This window comes from Stegodyphus dumicola, chromosome 6 (genome assembly GCF_044657685.1).
Source record: "Stegodyphus dumicola isolate Sdum_Otavi_A_Nest chromosome 6, ASM4465768v1".
In the NCBI taxonomy this organism is placed as follows: Eukaryota; Metazoa; Arthropoda; class Arachnida; order Araneae; family Eresidae; genus Stegodyphus; species Stegodyphus dumicola.
The window spans coordinates 117773827-117796674 of record NC_140773.1 but is presented as its reverse complement, the minus strand read 5'-3'; the positions used below and the strand labels follow the sequence as shown (position 1 = coordinate 117796674).

Genomic DNA, 22848 nt, shown 5'->3' with positions numbered 1-22848 from the left:
CTACTGGAATTCAAATTTCAAGGGTTACTGTTTCACGAATGATTCAGTTAATTGATAAAGCTATGTTTGAGACCTGCTGCTTAGGTCTTGTTCGAGCAAGAGAGACTATTTTACGTGGTTCAGAAAGCATAGATTTAAAACCAAACATCAGAGGGGATCATCCTGTTCACTGATAAGGTCCGATTCAGCCTTATGGGATTATTTCGTATAGCAGTGCTGTAAGAAACGTTTTCGAGAAATGCATTTCTCATTCAGCCTTATGGAATTATTTCGTATATCAAGTTGTAAGAAGCGTTTTCAAGAAACGCATTGAGCGCAAAAGTTTCAAGAAACTAAACCATTGCGTTCAGCGATATGCTGTACGTACGTACTCAGAGCATTTTATGAGACACTGTGGAAAATGTATAGCTTGAAGGTCTGTTTGTCATAGGAGGTACACTTCTGGTAGGTCTTCTAGTAGATCAATCAAACAGATTTGTTGGAAGCTAAGATCACTAGAAATGATTCTTTCGACGCTTAGTTAAGTGGAGCTAACAAGTCTGATAGGTGTCTTGTCCGTGATTCTCCACGAGCCTTCATTGGAAAAGAACCAAATGACCCCTACCTGTCCTCCAATATACCAGAAAATTAGCAATACGGCAGCACGATTTTGGTGGTCTGGGCAGGCATGATCTTGGGAGGGCACATGGACCTTTATATTTTTTATAAAAGGCTACCCTTCTATTAAGAAGTATAGGGCTATGTAAAACCCCACTCTTTTTTTAAGGAAAAAGGTTCTTGAATTTCAGTTCACTTTTATGAACGTCAACATTCAACCGCATAGTAAAAATATTAAATGAATGTATTGTCTAACCAGATCTTCATGTGCAATATGTCTGGGAAGGTCTTGGAAAGGTAATTTTAACTCACTTGTTTCCCTCAGTTTCCTGTTCAGTTGAACCCTTCAGGACGTAAAAATACCGTTACTGTGCAGAATTCGACCAGGCTACAGCACAGAATCTTGAAGTGCTTTATTTCCAGTCACTCTGTGGAAACTTCATTACTTGAGGGAATAATTAACTTTTCTTAGCTTCCTATTTTTTCCCATCTTGCAAAATCATTTTAGCCTAAAGGTGTGTTAGCACAGAAGAGCTAGTAGTTTCGGAGCGGCATTTTGCATGAATTTTTGAATCACTAAAAGCATTGTATAACTTTTCAGATTGTTGCCACCATATATTATCGCCCTGCATATATTTAGAGAAATTAAATAATGAAGAATTTGCCTGAATGTATGTATGTTTCTCTCATGGAGAAAAATCAACGATACCTAGAGCCATCAAATTTTGAATAACGTAGTCCTCCACCCGGATATGAGCACCTGGAAGCCTAAATTGGGAATTTGTTTTATTGTCTAGTTCATATTTTGTAAAGCTTTAAATAATTTTAAAGATTTCAAAGTAAGCAATGACACACTGTACGGAAAATATAAAAAGACTTTTTTTTTATGTCCGGCGCGCGAGACTGTCTATCAAAAATTTTAAAAATATGCTGTTTTTAAATATTTTAGACCAAATGCAAAAGGGGTATGTGTTTAAAGGGAAAAATGCGTTTGAAAGCTTTCAGATTTTATTTTATTTTTATTTGCATAATTTTTTTTCTCAATTTATTAAGCAAACTTATCAAAATGTAGTCGGTCGGAGATGCAGAGATAAGCCTAATATTCTTGAATGCTTATGTGCTTGTTCAAGAGACCGAGCTGCGCAAACTAAAATTAATATTTTTGATGATTTAATTTCTTAATGTTTTGTCTTAGATACGTCATTAATAAAGAAATCAGGATTATCCATATCTGACGCAACTGTGTCAGTAAAGATTTAAGAAGGCAAACAGAAGCTTAACTACTTATGTATACATGAATTACGTTAGATATAATTCTCTAATTCAATTGAAGATTCATATTAGCACCTTTGCAGAGATTATTTCTCAATAAATGATGTTAATTTGCAATTTTCGTGTTGATAACAGAATCATCCAAAGGATTTCTATCCAACTTTAGATCATTTCATACCCGAGTGAGCATCTCGCAATCTCAATAAATCTCATTTATGGTTGTTAATTACCATGAACAGAAGGAATTCAAAAATTCATGGTGAAAGAACACAATTTAGAAACTTTGGCTAAACGTGAAGAAATCTTTCCGGATCAGGTATCCCTGTTTCATAAAACTTCATGTTACGCTTATGGTCATTCATATTTACGATCAGCTTTCACAAAGCTCGTTTTCGAAGTTCTCTTATGATCTGGTAAATGAATCCATACTAAAAGAGACATTAATACGCTCGAAATCTGCAAGTGGCTGCTAAGGTTCGTGAAACGAAGCGAGAGTAATGTTTGTACACTTGGAGAGCGTTCTGTTTAATAACAAGGGCTGAAATCGTAGCTTTCGCAGTCATCTCTACGCATCGCTTGTTTTAATCTAGGCAAAATATGTTGTCCAGAAGGTAATCAGTATAGATGGTCACGATAATCGATAGGCGTTCATGGAACTTTAAGGATGATTTCTCGGATCATAAAACATGTTCAACCTTGGAGTGATATCCATAGTTAATCAAATGTCAGTTTTAATATGCATCAGACATCAATTTTTAAATTGATATTTTTGTTCAAAATGACAAGTTAGATTTCACATTTGTATACGCGCATCAGTATTTCAACGATTTATTTCAGTTGCAGATCATAAAATGTTTCATACATAAAATTTACCAATGAAGAGATGGAAATAAAAGTATTTTATCGCTATAAGGACGTTTTCGATTTAAAGATGTTTAAAAGTAAATTTTTGCTTCATACAATAAAATTTGTCAGTAGTGATTCCCTGCAATTTTGATAAATTTAGAAAATCTGTTGTTACCACTTCTTAGTGCACTCCACATTGTTATTATTCTTGAGATTCATTCAATCATTTGAACGAAATTAAAGAAAACTTCTAAACAGTTTCAAAATGTTATATTTTACTTCATTAAGTAGTATATTGGATAGCACTGTTATGATATTTCAGTGCTATTCATTGTCCACACATGTAGTTAAAACTTGTTCTTTCGTCTGTATATGGGCCCACCAGCGGCCGAGCGGTGAAGTCGCTGAACACTGGTAGTTCGGTCCGAGGTTCGAATCCCGCGAACGGGCTGGCTGCATGGGCGTTTTCGTGGTTTTCCCCATGTGTAACGCGAGCCAGTTTCCCTTAGAAAGTCCTCCACGAAGGTGTCCCTCCCCTTAAGCGAGATAACCCTCGAGGCTTTGCCATAATCACACACTCGTCTGTATATGTCACAGTTTGCAACCGGACTGGTATCTTCAAGAAAAAAAATAGTTGCCATGACTTTTGCCCCAACCTACGTATATTTCAGTGTTTCCCTTTCTAGATAGCATTCCAAATAAATGTAATGACAAAATGTACAGAATTATGTCATTAGCTTAAAATATGCATTTGTTTAAAATCATCACAAAATTGTTTTTTAAATGAAGATAAAATAACTTTCTAAAATACATTTTACTTCATATTCTCACAGCTTTTCCGAAAGCATAGACGTATAATTCTTTAAACTGATGTAGCATAGATGTATAATTATTACTGCGGTTTTAGAATTTTCATTTAGGCTTTTGTTTTTTGTTACAGCTTTGGAAGATTCAATATGTATTTTATAGCTACGAATAATGCTGTCACTCAGTTTTAGATCATAACGGAATCATATTACATCAGTAAATAATTACTTTTAACTATGATTAACTTTTTTGTTATAGGTTTCTTAGTTCTTTTAAAAAAAGTGATAAGATTACACATTTTAAATTTTCTAAATTATATTTATTCAATACTGAAGAAATATAAACTAAAGATTTTACACATTTTTAATTGTTACACTATTTTTATTATGATAATTCGAAGTTCTTGAAACTTTAGACTTTTTGGGGATATTAAAAAGAATATTTTTTGCATTGCATTTGTATGCAATAAAAAATATGCACGTGTTTTTCCGGAAGCGATTGGAAAGTTGGTTGAAACAACTGCACATATGCAATCATTTATGTGAAAATTATGCTGCGTAACACCGTCGTATAGAGGAAAAACCACTGTAACAACATTTGGAATATGGACAGTTTGTGTCAGTAAATGAAACTGTTAGGTCGGCTTTTGTATTACTTTTAGTAGGACCTGGTATATGTACAAGACAGTTTGAAAGAAACAGCACATAAATAGGATAAGAACACACTAATGGAACAATAAAGCAAATTATAAGTTGATAAATGGCAAACTGCAAAATTACCCGGTCTATTTTTACGCACGTTAAGGATCTAGAGACATTAGGTTAATTGGAAAAGCCAGAGAAATGAAAAATGAGCAACCGCCTTCGCCGGGAATCGAACCACGGACCTTTGATATACCGCCCAGCGTGCAGAATTACTACACCACGAAGGACGCTAGGAAAGTGGAAGAAATGCCTTATAAGACATAAGCCTAAACTTCAAAGTAGTCTGTATTTTAAAGTTTATTAACTTATCCTCACTATTAGATTTGACCTTCTCTGTACGATTCTAACGGTAAGGCAGATACCAGATTAATCAGGGGTGTGAAAACGTGAAAAATCACTATTTAAGTAGATAAGACTAAACACTAATTTAATATGCAATTATAGTAGCTAAAAAGTATTGAAAAAATTAATAACTAAAGCAGGGTTGATAACAGGGCATGAAGTAATAAATGAAAAAAAAGTAAAACCAATAATTAAGGAGATAAACGGAAGTATTGATTTAATACAAAAAGAAGCATGTTTAATAAGGGGAACAGATTAAATGAGAAGGAATATATATTTCATTTTTAGTTTTCTTCACCATGTGTTCATCTTTATAGACTTTAGTGATATTATTTTTTAAAGTTAGTCTTTCTGTTTTGATTGTCGCAAATTTTTTTATTCATTTGTTTGTGTCATTCCTGAATTGTTTTCTCATTCAGTTCTCTTAATATAGAGAACCACAACATTCTGTCGGTGAAATATACTTCCATTTTGCTCTCACTTGAAACAAGTAACAAGCAGTTAATGCAATGACAATAAATTAAAAGTTACCTAAACGCAAATTCTAGAAGGTACTTGTCTAGGGGGAAGATCCTGAATTGCAGAAAATTAATTAAAGGTTGCGTTTTCGCAAAGCGCAAAGCCATCGTATTTTTTTTTTATATTTTACATATATATATATATATATATATATACTATAAATTATCGAATTAATGAAACGGAAATACACCGATCAAAGCGCAAATGAGCCAAAATTTGTAATTTCAATTTGAACTCAACATCAATTCCAAAGAACCAAGCAATTAAAGTCCCCCATTCCAAAAAGTACAAAAATAAATTGCTATGGTGCAAAGAAGCAGAGAAAACGAACAGAAACAGCAACACATTAATGGACTAGAAAAAGTTTTTATTGAAAGTTGTGCTACAGCAAGTATTCGAAATTACGACCAGAAGTCGTTAGGCGCGGTACATGAAATTCCTTACCTTCTGGAAGATTCCTTCCAGCAGTCATGTGGTAGATGGCGCTGAACGGAAGTTTGTGTGAACAGTGATCCTGATGGAAGTCGCCATCTGCGATTCTGCGATCCGTTTCCCGAGGTAGTAGGATGAACTAGTTGACATGCTGATCGTATATGGAGCTGCGCATTGTAGCGCATTGTAGCGACGTGTTAGCTTTGGATGAAGCCTGATTATAGGCTAGTTATGACACATGAAACAGAATGTTTGATTCACTGGGAAAATAGTTAATATTACTAATTTTCCAGGTGTTTATTTATTTAATAAATGAAATATATGGAAGAAAATTAACACACTAGTAAAATTTCGTATTTGTATAGTGTGTCTCATATTTTTTGCTCTTAGAAACGGAAGGGAACTTGTTTCAAACCTAAAAGTTATACGTCTAGAAATGATGTTTTACATCAATACGCCACAATATGATATTATAATTTATAAATAATCGTTTAAGAATAATGAAGTTAATGAAGTTTTTTTCCTATAAATTAATAAGGAAAATGACTGCGAGGTATGTATACAAACACACACATATAAATATATATTTATACTTATATGTGTGTGTATAATATGTATCTATATATATAAATAAAATACATATATTTAGTTATATATAATTAAATTCAAAGCAAATTTAAATATCACATTCCTTTTAGTGATAGAGAAGTAGGAATTGGAACAAATATTGGAAGAAACCACTGCATAAAAGACTAAAAATAATAAAACACAAGAACAGGGGAAGATGATTTACATTCTTCGGCATACCTTCTGCAAATATACCGATAAATGCAAAAGAAAATGACTGTTTCTGAGCTAAATAATGAAAGGTTGCAGGATTTAACCAATAACCCAAAAAGGTTTCTGAAGGTTTTTACGCTATCACTGAGCTCGCAGTCTACCAGTCTGATCTTGGACTCACTCCTGCTAACCAATTTTTTTTCTCTCTTTTTAAATTTATTATTTCGCAATATAATTGAACAGCAAAATCACAAAATTTTTAAAAGCAGCATACTAGCATATGTTTAGAAATTCCCAATTGCAGTGTCTTAAGTGCTACCATAATATTTTTCTGTTTTTTCAGTATTTTTTTTCAATTCATCTTATCAGTGTTCAGTAACCCGAATTAAAAAATCTTTGGTAAGATGGCTTACAAACCCTTTTTTGTGTGTGTGCGTCAAATAATTTTATATTCCTTATATTTTTTCTGTGGAAACCTAGCCGCTGGTACGGCCAACATAAAATAAGCTGTGCGGCAACTTAAAATAGTTATCATAAAAAAGAAGAAAATATTTAAGGAGTCCAGCTAGTGTAAACTAAAAAAAAATATTTAATATTTCAAATTACATACATCATGATTTGAATACATGTTGATTTAAATGAATCACATTTAAATATAAAAAACATATTCTTTAAAATTGTATTTATTGCTATTAAATCACTTAGTTTCTCACTCAATAAACTTCCAGATTAAATTAGAAAATACCTTCTGATTTACTGAGTGGCAACATCTAGCGCAAGGAAGGTAAAAGAGTTTCATTTTAAGCCTTGGTAAAACATTGCTATTGTAGAGCGGAGTTTGTTAATTAAACCTGAACGATAAATATCTTCTTTTTTTTCGAATGGCAACAGTCTTCCTCGCTGGAGATAAAAACTTTTAGTTTTATAATAATGCTTTATAATAATGTTTTAATGGTGCTATTTTTGGCTTTCAAACCATTGAGTTTGATATTAAAAAATCATTAAAATTTTACAAAATATGAAATAAATTATAAAGCAAGTTCGGAATTCAAGATTCGAGCTTCTAGGATACATCTGTTCGAATGGAGAACTGCGTTATTCAAAATGTGAGGCTCCATGTACCGTTGTTTTTCCACAATGCGAGGAATATACATACAAACAGATTCTCCATTGTTTAATTAATTACTTTATAAATAATACAAGGCGACAATGTTTGATAGCAACAATTTGAAAAGTAATACGTCCTTGGTCAAACAACGCAAAATGCTCTTTGGAGACTGGTAGCCACTTTGGGGCTAACAATTAAATACAAAGCATAAATTTTCAAACAGTCAAGCAAAGAACATTTTGAAATATATTGAAACTTAATATTGCATTCGAAATAAAGAAATATGAACCATTGTTTGATTAATTACTTTATAAATAATACAAGGCGACAATGTTTGATAGCAACAATTTGAAAAGTAATACGTCCTTGGTCAAACAACGCAAAATGCTCTTTGGAGACTGGTAGCCACTTTGGGGCTAACAATTAAATACAAAGCATAAATTTTCAAACAGTCAAGCAAAGAACATTTTGAAATATATTGAAACTTAATATTGCATTCGAAATAAAGAAATATGAACCATTGTTTGATTAATTACTTTATAAATAATACAAGGCGACAATGTTTGATAGCAACAATTTGAAAAGTAATACGTCCTTGGTCAAACAACGCAAAATGCTCTTTGGAAACTGGTAGCCACTTTGGGGCTAACAATTAAATACAAAGCATAAATTTTCAAACAGTCAAGCAAAGAACATTTTGAAATATATTGAAACTTAATATTGCATTCGAAATAAAGAAATATGAACAAAACTGTTAATAATTCAACCTTAACTTTTGCAAACCTTAGATAGATGTTAGAGTCTACTAATCAAGTAAAAATTATTATTGCAACTTACACAGAAAAACAGTAATTAAACAGAATTTTAGAAAAAAGGACTAAGAACGCCTTTTAGACCTTAAAAATAGCAACAATAGCAAAAATAGACCTTAAACATGAACAACAATATTTCTGTTTTCTAAAAGAGAAAGAAAAGATGTGTACTAATAAGTTAAAACACTTTGTCGAATGTAGACTTCCAAAATAAAAAAAAAAAAAAAAAAAAAAAAAAGATTTTCACATGAAATATAACTATTATAAAACGTTTTGAAAGAACCAAGAATTATAAGAATGTATATGTGTTTATATGAATTTCTCAGTTTACTACATTATGGTACAGCACGAGGGTTTATCTGCCTAAGATGGCTGCCTTGAGGGACAACTTTGTAAAGAAAAATAGCTCATATTCACTTATTCACTTTACACATAGGTGAAAACACGAAAAAAAACCATACAGCCAGCTAGCAGGCTGTTATCGATCGACCACACTACCACTCGGTCGCTGTTGAACCATGGGCTTTTGAGTGCAATGTTTTTACTTAAGTACTTAATTGTGAATATTTAAACATTGTAAATGTAATGTGCTTCCATCTTTATCCTTAATCTCAAAAGATTAAAACTATTATGTTGCAAAGCATTACATATTCATGAAATTCTGTTTGACAATCATAAGTAAACATTATATTTGATCTGAAATAATTCAATCCAACTTATTTTCCAGATAATTATGAATTTTCTGAAATTACTGAATGATATATTATAATAACTTTGGGTGGCTTAAATTCTAAGGAATGATTACCTTTATAAATACTTTTACACATTAATTATAATCTTTTTATTTAACATTTTTTTTAGAAAATGCTAAATAATTGGCACAAAAAGCTTTGCTTATTGTTCTCGTGTATCGTAAAAATTTCCTCGCGTATCTGAAATTCTTATTTCTTCAACAACTGATATGTGCAAAAGTGGATAATTTACGAAAACATCTTCAGATTTGGTATTAACAATTTGTTAATCTGAGTACAAATGATAATCTTTTGTATAAAAGCATCCGTTTGATTTTCTTAAAATGAAAACAGGCATTAAAATTCTTTTTATTTTAGGACCTAATATAAATCCAAGTAATTTAAATAGCTTGAACTTGTTTATAGTAATGATATTAAATAAAACGCAAATATTTAAAAATGCTGAAATTGTTTGAGGGCTATTGCAAATAATTTCATTACTTTCCTCTGCTTCTTTCGTTCTGTGAGTAACTGTGCTTGTGAGTGAAACTTCAGTACGACATCATCAATCTGGTTTAGAGGAGCGCTGGACGTCAATCTGTAAGTCTTGAATGCGTAGAAGAATTGTTCATGATTCGAAGGTGCTTCAAAAATTTAGTTTGCGAACGTGTTATCAGTTTTAGTTTGGTAGTACATTCTCGCATTTGCTCCTTTCATTTTATTTTATTTTATTTATTTTTTATGGGTATAAGGCTTTTCTCCATTTCCCAAATCAGCTTCTGCCATTTTAGCTATTCTTCATTTACAGTTTTAGTTGTCTAGTTTTGAAAGATTTAGTCCAGTCTCCATGCCAAATAAATCTATAAGCGGCTTATTTGATCATTTGGCTTAAGCGGTAAACTTGTCTTTATTTAGGTTATTTAAGTTGTAACGTTGCGCGCCTCCAACTTGCACGCAACCAAGAAGTGACTGTGAAAACTGGATAAAACACAGAGTCTTGTGAAGGGTTTAAGTCCCTTTTTATTCAACGTAAAAATTACAATTGCGTGCTCTTGACGCTCACAGACTGCGCCAACTCGGCGGTCAAATAAAAATAATAACCTGAAAAGAAACTAAAGACAAGACTCTAACTACGAGGCTCTCTAAAACAACTAACTCACCGCGTTTTACAACACCGCTTTTAATTCAGCAGACTTGAAGCTCACTTGAACGATTAACACTACTTCCCGCCAAGCACATAGGCCGAAACGCGGGGTTCTTCAATTTCTCGCTAACTACCTCCGCGCTCGTGAAGTAAGAATATCACACACCGAACTCATTTCCTTTCTATTTAAATCATAAGACTTCCGCTGATAATTTGAATCCTTGCGCGTTCTACTAAAATTTACATATTCTGGCATTGGCAGTTCCAGGGGAAAGTAAGGCTTGACAGGAAAGATAGTTTAAACTTAAAATAAATGTTAGTTAAAATAAATATAAACCCTACATTTGCCGCTGCCAGAATTTGGAAAACTTGGAAGCAGGTCCTACAAACGACCTGTTGTAAGTTTCTCTAATTCTGAACTAACTGGCGAGAACCTCGTTTACACAAAAAAATCTTATGTAACAAATTGTATACTAAAATTCTGTTAATCGTTATAAAGCTCTCTTCTTACAGCAACTTTTCCTGGACTTCATCAATCAATCTTGGTCTTTCCTTCCAGCATCTGGAAGGAATAAGTATCAGTATCTTTCTAAATACATTATAATTTATACTTTCTTGACACAATAAATTTTTGTTTTTAACGATTCGTTTTTCTTAGTTATTGCTTACTTCACATTCATTCAATTTTTCAAGCATTAATTTAACTTTACCCTGGCTCTCCACCGTGTGTGGTGTCAAACGGGAATATTCGTGTTTTAGTCTTACAACACTTCCCCTAACCACCATGATTTGTTAGAATTCAACGACCAAATAGACACACCTTACTCGACATTCTACAACTCAATGAGCTACTTTAATATTCTTAAAAATTCAAATGTAGGTGGAGAACCCTACAAAACACATTCATTCTAACTTCCCCCTCATTCATCTTTAAACATGCAAGCTTTCGCTCTAAAGCATGACTTTATCTACAATTTAATACTTAAATTTTGACTTCATTGCTTTTAAGCATTCACTTTTAGCATCTACAATTTTATGCTTCTAGACTAAATTCTACTTTTACATAACCGTCACGTATTTACATACATTTACAAATTTTTAATACATATGCTTTTTACAATTTACCATAAAATGAATAAGAGAAAATAAATTTTTACTTTACTCATTCTTCGCCAAGCTGGCGGCACTGAAAGTAAAATTCTTATTAATACAAGAATACGAAGTTATTTTTATCTTCGGCCAAATTTTGGCTTTAACATAACAGAATTAGTCTTTCGACCAACAGAAAATGCTTGTTTTTAGCTTTTACACTTAAAGAAAATAATACTTTTGCCTTAGCTAAATAAGGTAAAACAAAACTAAGTCTCAACCGAGACATATTGACTTTCGTCAAAACACAGAACTTCGTACTTATGCATAACATTTCGGAACAAAAGAGAAAAAATATTTATAGAAGGTTTTAACTTATCTTTGAGTTTTCGATGCTTGAAACTCCGTCATTCGTTTTTGGCAAAATTGGTCCCAAGTTAGAGGTTTCATGGATGTTAATCTTCTCCTTACTGCCCTCCGAGTGTCGTCCACATTACTTTTTCTTTTGCGTCCTCTACATGCTGGCCTCTTGGCGGAGTAATCGTCTGGTGGTTGGCATTTCCGTTTTTCCTGGGACGGCTGGTCTTGACGTCCTCCGGTCTGGAGTCCTTCTTGAATTTCTTCTGTTCCTCGTATTTTTGTGCCTCCTGTTGCCGTTTCAGTTTCCGGAACGGCGGCCTTGCTGGCACCTGACTCTGTGGCCGTGTGCGCGTTCTCCTTCATGTATAATTTCACTTGCGATCCTTTGTAGGTGGTGTTTTTCTCTTTACCACGGTTTCTTTACCCGGTGCATCTGTATTTTTGTTTTTCTTAAACTCTGGAGTCGGAAAGTTATTTTTTTCTTTTTGATACCGACGTCCGGGTTGTAGAAGGGCTAGGTCTCTCTTCAGTTCTCTGTTTCTTGGGTGGTGGAATAGTTGTTGTCTCTGGACCTTCTATTTCGTTTAGACTTGAGTCCTGCAAGAAACTTTTAAGGATTTCAAAATCATTTGGATTATAGTATTTTTCACCTGGTCGGGACTTGCTTTACAGATTTCCCCTCTCTCGTTCTTAAGATATAAGACTACTCCTTTGATTTCCTGAATTACATAGGGGCCTTCAAACTTTGGAGCTAGCTTTGCCGTAAAATTGTCTGGGGCACTTGATAAAGAAAATTTCCGCTTCAATACTTTATCCCCAACTTTAAAATCTGCTTCACGGCGTTTTCTATCATAATATATTTTCTGCCTATTTCTTGCCGTATCCGAGGTTTTAAGCGCCTGATCAATCAGCTTTTGCACATCTTTTTGTTTAAACTCCTGCTCTCTTTGTTGCACAAAGAATAATTTATCTAAAGGCGTAATTAATTTTCGGCCTAAGAATAATTCTGCTGGAGTTTTTCCTGTAGTATCATGATTTGCCGTTCTTAAAGCATAAGCTAATTCATTTATGTAGCCATCCCAGCGCTTGTGATGTGTGCTCACGTAACTGCGAATTATTTTTACTATGTTTTTATTAACTCTTTCTGCTATGTTAGCCTGTGGTCTATACCGAACCATTTTGATATGGCGTATGCCAAGTCCATTGCATATGTTTTCAAATATTTGACTAATGAATTGTTTTCCGTTATCGCTAATGACTTTTATCGGTGCACCGTGTTTTAAAATGTATCTGTGTAAGAATGCATCTGCGACTGTTTTGGCTGACGCGCGTTTAAGTAGAACAATTTCTGTCCATTTTGAAAAATGATCTACTATTACTAAAAGAAAACGATTTTTATTTAACTCGCTCTGGGGGGAAGGGACCAAGAAGATCTATGCCTAAAATTTCATTCGGAAATGTAGCGCGAATGCTATTTAAGTACCCGGCCGGGCTGTAATTAATATCATTTATTAACTGACATTGATTGCAGGACCTGACATACGCCGTTACTATTTTGTATAATTGCGGTAAATATACCGCCTCGCGTACCCTTTTTAAAGTCTTTCTGACCCCTAAATGGCCCGCTGTTTTTGCTTCGTGCAACTCCTTCAAAATGCTTAATCGAAGCGAGGCTGGGATGACTGGCTTATACTCAAGATTTTCGTTTGTTGTTTTCGTATAGAATAATAAATTATCTATTATTTCATAGTTTTTTGCTCTATTTCTTATCGCATCGATATCTGTGTGCTCGAAGCTTTCGGGGTCTTTCAAATAAGCATAGATATTTCCAAATTCAGGATCAGCTTTCAGTTCAGTAATAACCGTATCTCTAGAATCTAAAATTTTTGAAGTCAACACAGCGCATTTAAGTTCATTTCCTTCATCGTCCAGTTTTATACGAGAAAGTACGTCAGCTACATTGTTTTCCTTACCCGGTTTATATTTTATTGTGATATTATATTCTTGGAGTTTTAAAGACCATCTTATTAACCTGGGCGTTAGGTTTTTCCCGAGTAAAGTCTACCAACAGCCGCATGATCCGAAAAGACTGTTACTGGCGATTTGCCGAAATAAACTCGAAATTTGTGTACAGCCATTAATACGGCTAATGTTTCTCTTTCTGTAGCTGTATAATTCCTTTGTGTCTGATTCAATGTTTTACTAAAAAATGCCAGAGGATGGTTATTTTGCATAAGAACCACACCCACCGCATAGTCTGACGCATCTGCTGCAATTTCCAGGTTTTCGTCCCCCTCCGGGAATTTTAAAACAGGGCCATTAATAAGCGCTTCTTTTAATCTTTCAAATGCAGTGTTAGCTTCCACTCTCCACGTAAATTTACCCCTTTTTCTTTTGATTACTAAGAGTGGTTCAACAATATTAGCGAAATCTTTTATGAAAGATCGATAGTAAGAACATAACCCAAGAAAAGAAGAAAGTTTCTTGGCGGTTTTGGGCGGTGGGAAATTCTTAATAGCTTTTATTTTTGAATCTTGCGTTTCTATACCCTTTTGCGAAATTTTATAACCGAGATATTTAAGTTCTTTTGTTGCGAACTTGCATTTTGAGGCGTTAATTGTAAGACCGGCCTCTTTTAATAATTTAAAAACTTGTTCTAGATCATTAATGTGTTGTTCCAACGTACTACTCGTTATAATTATATCATCTAGATAAATTAAAGTTGATTTTCCTAGGACCGGCTTTAGAACAATGTCCATAGCTCTCTGGAATGTTGATGGGGCCCCACACAACCCAAAAGGCATGCGTAAAAATGCATAAGTGCCCGAATTTGTTATAAACGCGGTTTTATGTATATCTTCGGGTCTCATAGCTATTTGATAGTAGCCAGACGTTAAGTCCAAAGTAGACATATATCTTGTCGATTTGATCTGTCTAATGATCTCGTCTATAACCGGCAAAGGGTAAACTGGAAATTTGGTAATACTATTTAGTTTTCTGTAATCAATAGCAAACCTCCAAGCCCTTGTATCCGAAGGAGGAAACTCGTTCTTTTTCCTACATAGTACGACTAGACTCGCGTACTCACTATTTATGGGCGTTATTATTTTATTCTTTAACATCTCCTGAATATGTTCTTCGATGATTACGTCTTTTTGTTTGTCATACCGATAAGGTTTAGTCCTACAAGGTTTTTCGGCATTTAATTGAATCTTGTGCGTGACTATTTGGCAGTTTCCTGGTTTTTCTGAAAACAAATGAGAAAAATTACTCACCACTTGCTGTATTGCTTTACTTTCATGGTCATTCAGATGGCTAAGGTCCAATTGCGGTGTTTCCACAGGTTCCACCACCCTCTGGTCCATCTCCAACACCTCGGAACTATCTTGAAAATTTAATTTGGCCCTTGCGGCCCTTAAAAACTCCATACCTAAAATAAGAGAATGTTGCAGATCTTTCACCACAAAAATTAATACTTTAAATAGTCTTGTGAAGGGTTTAAGTCCCTTTTTATTCAACGTAAAAATTACAATTGCGTGCTCTTGACGCTCACAGACTGCGCCAACTCGGCGGTCAAATAAAAATAATAACCTGAAAAGAAACTAAAGACAAGACTCTAACTACGAGGCTCTCTAAAACAACTAACTCACCGCGTTTTACAACACCGCTGCTAATTCAGCAGACTTGAAGCTCACTTGAACGATTAACACTACTTCCCGCCAAGCACATAGGCCGAAACGCGGGGTTCTTCAATTTCTCGCTAACTACCTCCGCGCTCGTGAAGTAAGAATATCACACACCGAACTCGTTTCCTCTCTATTTAAATCATAATACTTCCGCTGATAATTTGAATCCTTGCGCGTTCTACTAAAATTTACATATTCTGGCATTGGCAGTTCCAGGGGAAAGTAAGGCTTGACAGGAAAGATAGTTTAAACTTAAAATAAATGTTAGTTAAAATAAATATAAACCCTACAAAGTATCCAAAATAATCATGTTATCTTATTGGAGATGCCATATTCAGATATTGCATGTAACAAAATTTATGCTTTTTCCGGGAAATTTCCTAGAAGATCTTTTTCATAATTTCGACTATGTGTGTCTCTAAAAACTTGGAAATTATTAACGCTTAAAATCCAAACAAACACTCTTTTGCAGGTAAGATATATGAATCAAAGTTTAATGATATATATAGTTGTAGTTGCTATATTTTCGGTAGATGTGCGTAATATTTTCAAACTTCTGAGTCAAGGTCTTGAACTGTTGAGCATTGAATTGGAATCATACGTCAAAGTACAGATCGTTTAGTACACAGATCTCATTTCGTAATAGAGAAAAATTCAGAAATGTATTTTACTACAAATCTTCACATTTCTTTTATATGCACATACATAATTTTTAAACAGCTTATTATCTAAAGAGTTTATTAAAGTTCGACGCATTTTTAGATATTAAGTACTATGGTTATTTATCCGTAAAAATATCAGAAGTATTTAGAATCCAAATTTGCTTTTTGAATCAGAAGTTTTATGTCAGATTTTTTATGAAAACATTTTTCAATTTTTACTAGTTTTTTTTAAATGATGCTAATGTTCATTTCATAACATCCAGCTCTTTTAAACCACTTCTCCCAAATACCTTCAAATGCAATTTTCTATCAATGGGCTTCACATGTTATATCCATTTATAATGAAACTGGTGGCTGGAATTGCATTTGTTTAGCATGTGTAGACTGTCTTAAAATGAAAGTATATGCCGGCATCAAAACTCTGAATAATTAAATTCACTAATTATTGTGTGAAAATATGTAATTATCTGTGTCATAATGTATTTATTCATAGTGGGAAATAAGATAATTGCAAGATTGAGAACTGAAGAAGAAATTGTGAGATTAATACAACTTAATGACAGATATTTACATATCAATATGCATTATTGTTATTTGTAAAAGAGGAAATGAAGAGCAATTGAAATAGTTGAAGAAATTTCTGTAATCAATTCCTGGTAAAATTTGGATTAAAATCTCTCCTTCATCCACATAAACATTTCCAAACACCGAAGCAATTTTCGATCAACAGCATGTAAGTTATAGTTACTTTGATTCAAAATATATGTGTAGAAAACTGGCTATTTTTCTGTCCTTGTTTAAAGAAACAACTTACCGTGAACATCACAGAGTTTCAGCGTTAAATTACTGGGTGTTCATCAGAGCTAGCTGATAAATCTCATCATGTCAGACTTCCAACAGTTTTCTTTCTGCATTCTTCAGCTAAGTTCTTTTAGTGGCCTGTAATATATTCGACAACTCTTGCGGAAAAATAGAACTTCGAAAGCTAAGAACATTCTGTACTTTATTTTTGCTTTTGAATATTTCCAATTAATCGGATAATGGCAATTAGTGCTCAAACTTTAAAGTTTCAAAAATAAAATAAATTGCGTTATATGGAACGCTTGGCGTTTTGTTTGCTAAGGCTTGAAAGGTCTCATCAATCTCAAAGAACACCTTTCGAACAGCTTTGGGTTTCATAGCTGATCCGTTTGTTGCCACAATAAGTCGTTTATGGTTACAGAAAAAAGCATATAATGACGTAAATGCAAGTCATCGAGATCCCGATTTTTACAATTAAAAAAATGGCTATGTCATAAATAAACATTAAGATACATTTAAAAATCTCTTAAACTTAATAAATCTCATTAAAAGATAAAACTATCATCTTGATGTAACATCCTCTTTTCAAAAACTGAAGAACATATGTAGGCGCAAAATATTTGACATAAACTGTCTTAAAATTACACTTTAAACTTTTTTGATATTCTTTAAGAATGACAGTTATACCAATAAATACTACATTTTAAAATTTGCTTGAATTATTTTACATACTAGACTTATATGATAGTAATTACGTTTGTAATAAGAATTAGAAAAATTATATTTCTTAACAGAATACACCTTACTTGCGTATAATTTAATACTTCTTTCACTTTAGCTTGTCTTCTCATTCTTTCTTCTAATGTGTAGAATTCATTAACTGACCTTGATTGTTTGTTTGCCTAGTTTTACGTACGTTAAACAAAGGACACTTTGTTGCCATATTGAATATTTTAAAAACCATTTTAAAGAAAATTCTGGTATAAATGCCAGGCTATATTATAGATTTTAGTAATAATAAAAATATAATTTGTCAAAAATAAAAAAATCATTTCAATCTAATTTTAATGCTTAATTCGCGTGTTAAGATGGCTACTATACATCAATAGAAAAACTAATCAATATTTTTTGAAATTACGGCCAGAGTATACAAGGTGGACATAAAAAATTCTTAGCAGTCTATTCGCGCAACCATAGAGAGAATAATATTATTTCCAGTATCATTAATTAAAGATACCATCTAAAGAAATTTACCAAAAAAAATTCAATTTCTATGTTTGATATATCCAATTATGATTTAGATAAATGTTTATGCAGTCGCATTTTTTTTTTAATTTAACAGAAGAAGCATCCGTAAAAAATAGAATAAAATAAAAATTAAGCATAAAAAGTCATTTTAACGTTTTTAATATTAAACAAATTTCGCCCAGAAATTAAATAAAATCGATATAAAATGTATTTTCTCAACTTTGAGAAATCCGTTGTACTGAGATAAGTCTTGTGCAGCCAATATGTTCAAATTCATTCTAAAAATTATTTAAAATCATAAGTGCAATTTCAGACATTCTTCAAAAAGTGAAAATTTCTTATTCAACATTTTTGCATTTTATTATTGTAATAAAAAGAATTCTTAAGTAATTTTTGCGACTGCAATTCGATGGCAATTATTTGAATTTCTATGTAATTTGATAGTATACATGTTTCATTTTTCTAACTTCAGTTTAACAAAAAATAAAAAGTTCCTTCCGTTTTTATGCATATGTCACGTGTTATTTACACTCGCACAATGATATATTTTTCGTAAGAAAAGAAGATAAAAATTCGCGAGAACTTACGATGATGACTGAAAAGTGTAACATTAGATTTTCAAGAGGTGTTTAAGGAGGTAGCAACCTTACTAAAACATTTTAAGTTACCATTTCTTTCCCCACTTAAATAAAAGTTAAAAGAAAAATAAAAAGCAATGACAAGGTTCGTATGCACAAAAAGACAGACAGGCACGTACGCAGACACATGTACAAATTTGATAATATATTTTTAAACACAGAAGAATGAAAATAGAAAATATGCAAGATATATTTAAATATTTTATACAGATAACTGTAACTTATAGGTGAAGCATATTATTATTTATCCCTTCATCATACATGAACATATATTTACATATTTCATACTGTTACAAAATGCCCAGCTGAGGTAAGATAGCTTTCCCGTAAAGCTGGTTTAGGATTGCCAGAAACTGACAAGGGAAAGCAGAGTTGCTCGACTTCGAAACCGTCCAACTGGTGACAGAATTGGCGATATGCCATAGACGGATGGAGAACATTCTAGAACGAACTCTACAGGTTTTTCCCAGAATGTTCTCGAAGGCAGGCCAAAAGCTATTTAAACTCTGCTAGTACGCGGAGTAGCAGTCCATCACGAATAAGTGTATCGCGAGAATGTCTCGTCAGTGCTTCGTCGAGTGTATCGCGAGTTAGTGCATCGCTAGAGTGTCCCGTCAGTGCATCGTCGAGTGTATCATCGAGTTTTATCTTGAGTGTGTTTAGCTCTAACAGTGATCGACCGAGTCGGGAGCTGTACATTAGTGTTTTGCCTTGAAGCTGTCTTCACCGTTGTAGACTAAAGGTTGATTGCTGATTGTTTTACCTGTGTTGCTGGTTGTTTCAGCATGTTTGTTCGTAGTTTTTCGACGACTGTAAACGTATTTATGGAAATTTCCTGGGTAGTACTGGCTAATAAATTGCATTTTGATTCTTCAATAAGTATTGTCGTCAATCACTCCAAATCCTCCAACACGCAGATCGCAAAAATACTGATGACTATCACTTATAATTAACTTCACTTTCATATAATTTTATAACATGATTATTCAGAGATTATATTTAAATCTAACAAAATTTATATAATATTTGTAATGAAGTTTGCGCGCTTATTTTATATAATGTACTAATCAAAAATTTGAACTAATTAATGATTTAAATTTATTTTTAAATGAATAAAATAAAGGATTATAGTCAACAGCAACGAAAATAAAGGCCGGGTAAGGACTGCTGTGGCCACTGTATATAATAAACAATATGTATAATGTACGTATACGTGTAAATGTACTACACCACTGTAACAAAGCGATGCACATTAATAATTAATATGAAAGGCTTATTTTAGAAGCTCCCCTAAAGATTACTTTTATTATTACTTCTCCCATAGTGTTACATGAGTGCATACATTATATTTGAAGACTATTAAGAAAATGGATCAAATTAGATTATATAAAACATAAACTTCTAAAACGTCACAGTTTATTTAATTAAAAATATGCCTTCAATATGTGCTTTATTTGTTCAGTGTTAGAGAGTTATTGAACGCTTTATTTTAAAATTTTAGTAGATTTCATATTCTTTGAAAATAGATAAATATATATTAGATATATAGAAAATAGATATTTTACCAATGAGCTTAAATTTGATCTAAAATACATGTTAAATGTTATAGTCTTTACTGTAATATATATTTTACCAATGAGCTTAAATTTGATCTAAAATACATGTTAAATGTTATAGTCTTTACTGTTCATAATCTTCCATGAAATTTTCGAAAAGTACAGATTAGTCATATTAACCATATAAAAAATTAAAGAATAAATATTCGGTTGCATATTAGATTTCAGAAAACAGCGAAGCTTTATATGAAGGAACATGTACAAAACAAAACTAGTTTGCGTGGAGTACTGAATAATATTTTTATGTTAGAACTCTATTCATCTGCATCTAAAAGAAATGAAATATAAATAGAATATGAAATAAGGTGATGTGCAGACATTTTTCTATGGATTAAAATTTTGCAAACTTTTATCTAATATAAAAATTATACATACAACAGGCAAAGGGCTGAAATTGTCTTTTTTAGTTGCTGTGTATTTTATTTTGTCCTGAAATTTTTAAAATTTTGCGAAGCGCATATACAATTTTTTGAAATTTATACAGGCAAAGAAAAATTTTGTTTATTAAACTATCGAGTGCATTAGATCTTCACATACTTTAATTTTCTTTCTATATCTCTAAGTTAATTTTGATACCATAATCTGTGAACTGTATGTACTATGTGCAATCCTTTTGTTATTTAATTTTACATAGTTAACTGAATAATTTTAGAAAATTTATCATTACATTTTGCATATCATCAATTTCAAAGAAATGTTCAATGTCCGAAACAGATTATGTTAAAGACACTTATAATACCGTTGAAAATCTTGAAATCACGTGTTTAAAAGTAAAAAAGAAATATATGCTGTCCTAGAATTCAGTTTGTTCATTAAGGTTACGAGTATGTATTACTTATTTATTTAAAAGTATAACCCGCCGCATAGCTTATAGTTGGCAAAAGCAATTTCTCTTGTTAGAATATTTTTCTTTATTTAAATGCAATGATATTTTAATTTTAGTCTGTATAACAATTTCATTATTCACAAAGTGCACTTTGCAGTGCTTTTACTCAAGTATTTTAACATTTTTTAACAGAGCTCATAGAGCTCTTACTTTTGTAATGAGATACCTTTTATACAAATACCATATTAAATGAAAATGTTATGCCTGCTAATATAATTATATTTACTTTTCTAAACCTTTTTTTAGAATACCTACGTCATCGGAAAATGTCTTTGAAGCCAAGCAAACGGATATTTTTTCAAAGAATTTTCAAACAGGTAATGCTTGACAAGACAACTCGTTAACACTCATCTTCCATAAAAAGAATAAGAATGTATTCTTTCTTAGAGACGCATGGGTTTCCTTCTTAATATTTTTCATTTGTTTTCTTCATTTCTCGCAATTTTGCATTTCTGGCTGATAGTAAGAAACTCCTATATTTTTAAACTTTTACAACTGCATTAAAAATAACATGCAGTTTTTATTGTTAGTTATAAGTAGAAATGTAAATATACGGACCAAATGATACAATGAGACGAAATCATATATTCTAAAATTCGGATAATCCTGTTACTTTCCTTATAATATATATTTATTACATCATTTATAATACATATTCTTTTTGTACTAAATACATTAATACATATACATATATGTGAGATAAAATTATGTAAATCAGCTTTATAATTCAATTTTACAATAGGCTTTTAATTCCTCATTTTTAATTTAGGTATTTATTTTCTTTATTCTGAAAGTAGTAATGATTATCCTGACTGCGCCATTTCTAGATTAATCTAATGCCACAGAGCTTGCGTAAGTCTGAAGATGTAGCTTATTCAGAACTTCAACTCAAAATTTTGAGAACTGAATCTTTTCTGATTCAGACCAATACCCTAACCTTGGCCATCTTCTATACTGGATAAATGTGCACTTCAGCTTTTCTCTGTGTGCTACTTGTACGACATTTTGCTATGCTCTCTTCCTATCACAATAGTGTCCAAAATGTAAATGCTCTAGAAATAAGCACGATTGTATACCAAATAAATTGTGATCACAAATATTAATTTAAATAAAAATGGCATTTAATCCGCTTCGATGGCCAGGTTTCTTAGTCGGATTCAATATTTTAGCGTTTCAAAATTCTTCAAGATGGATCTATGCCATCAGTATTTCTGAGTTTCTGCGTCTCAGTGTTCCTGCATCAGTACTTCTCTGTTTCTATTAAATATCTATTTATCTATCTATCTATATATATAGGGAGAGGGAGAATATATATTTTACATATTCTTTATTAAATTAAATTTTACCTTTTCAAGCGATAGCGCAGGATTTTACTATTTTTTAAACCCTTTCCTAAATAAATTTTGAAATCCAACTATTTTAAAATTTTTCCCCTTGTTTTCGTTTGTATACAGTCAAACAATTTTGCACAAACTGAAAGCTTTACAGTTTTCTGAAACTAAACTTTTCCATCTAAAACTGGGCAAATCCTCTTTTACTGACTGCTGTGTTATTTCACTATCGGGCAGGAGGTGCTGGAGCAGTTGCTTGAAACGACCTCCTTTCCTGGTATAAACTAACTGACCTTTAAGAGCTCTATTAACACCATCCATAAAATGTAAATTAATTCTATAAAATGTGCTACGTTTATTCATGTAAATATCAGCCTTTATTTTTTTTTCAACGAAAGCGTAAAAGAAATAATAATTCAGCGGCTAACAAAGCATAT

General features: G+C 32.3%; 1 protein-coding gene across 1 annotated transcript in view; it reads left to right on the top strand.

The window, feature by feature from the left end:
- LOC118190823 (synaptogenesis protein syg-2-like) overlaps positions 1-22848 on the top strand; it is a 431621-nt gene that overhangs the window by 351574 nt on the left and 57199 nt on the right. Inside the window, exon 13 of the mRNA XM_085819684.1 lies at positions 21327-21397. Within this exon, the coding sequence (XP_085675810.1) occupies positions 21327-21397 (71 nt within the window). The remainder of the gene's footprint in view (positions 1-21326; positions 21398-22848) is intronic.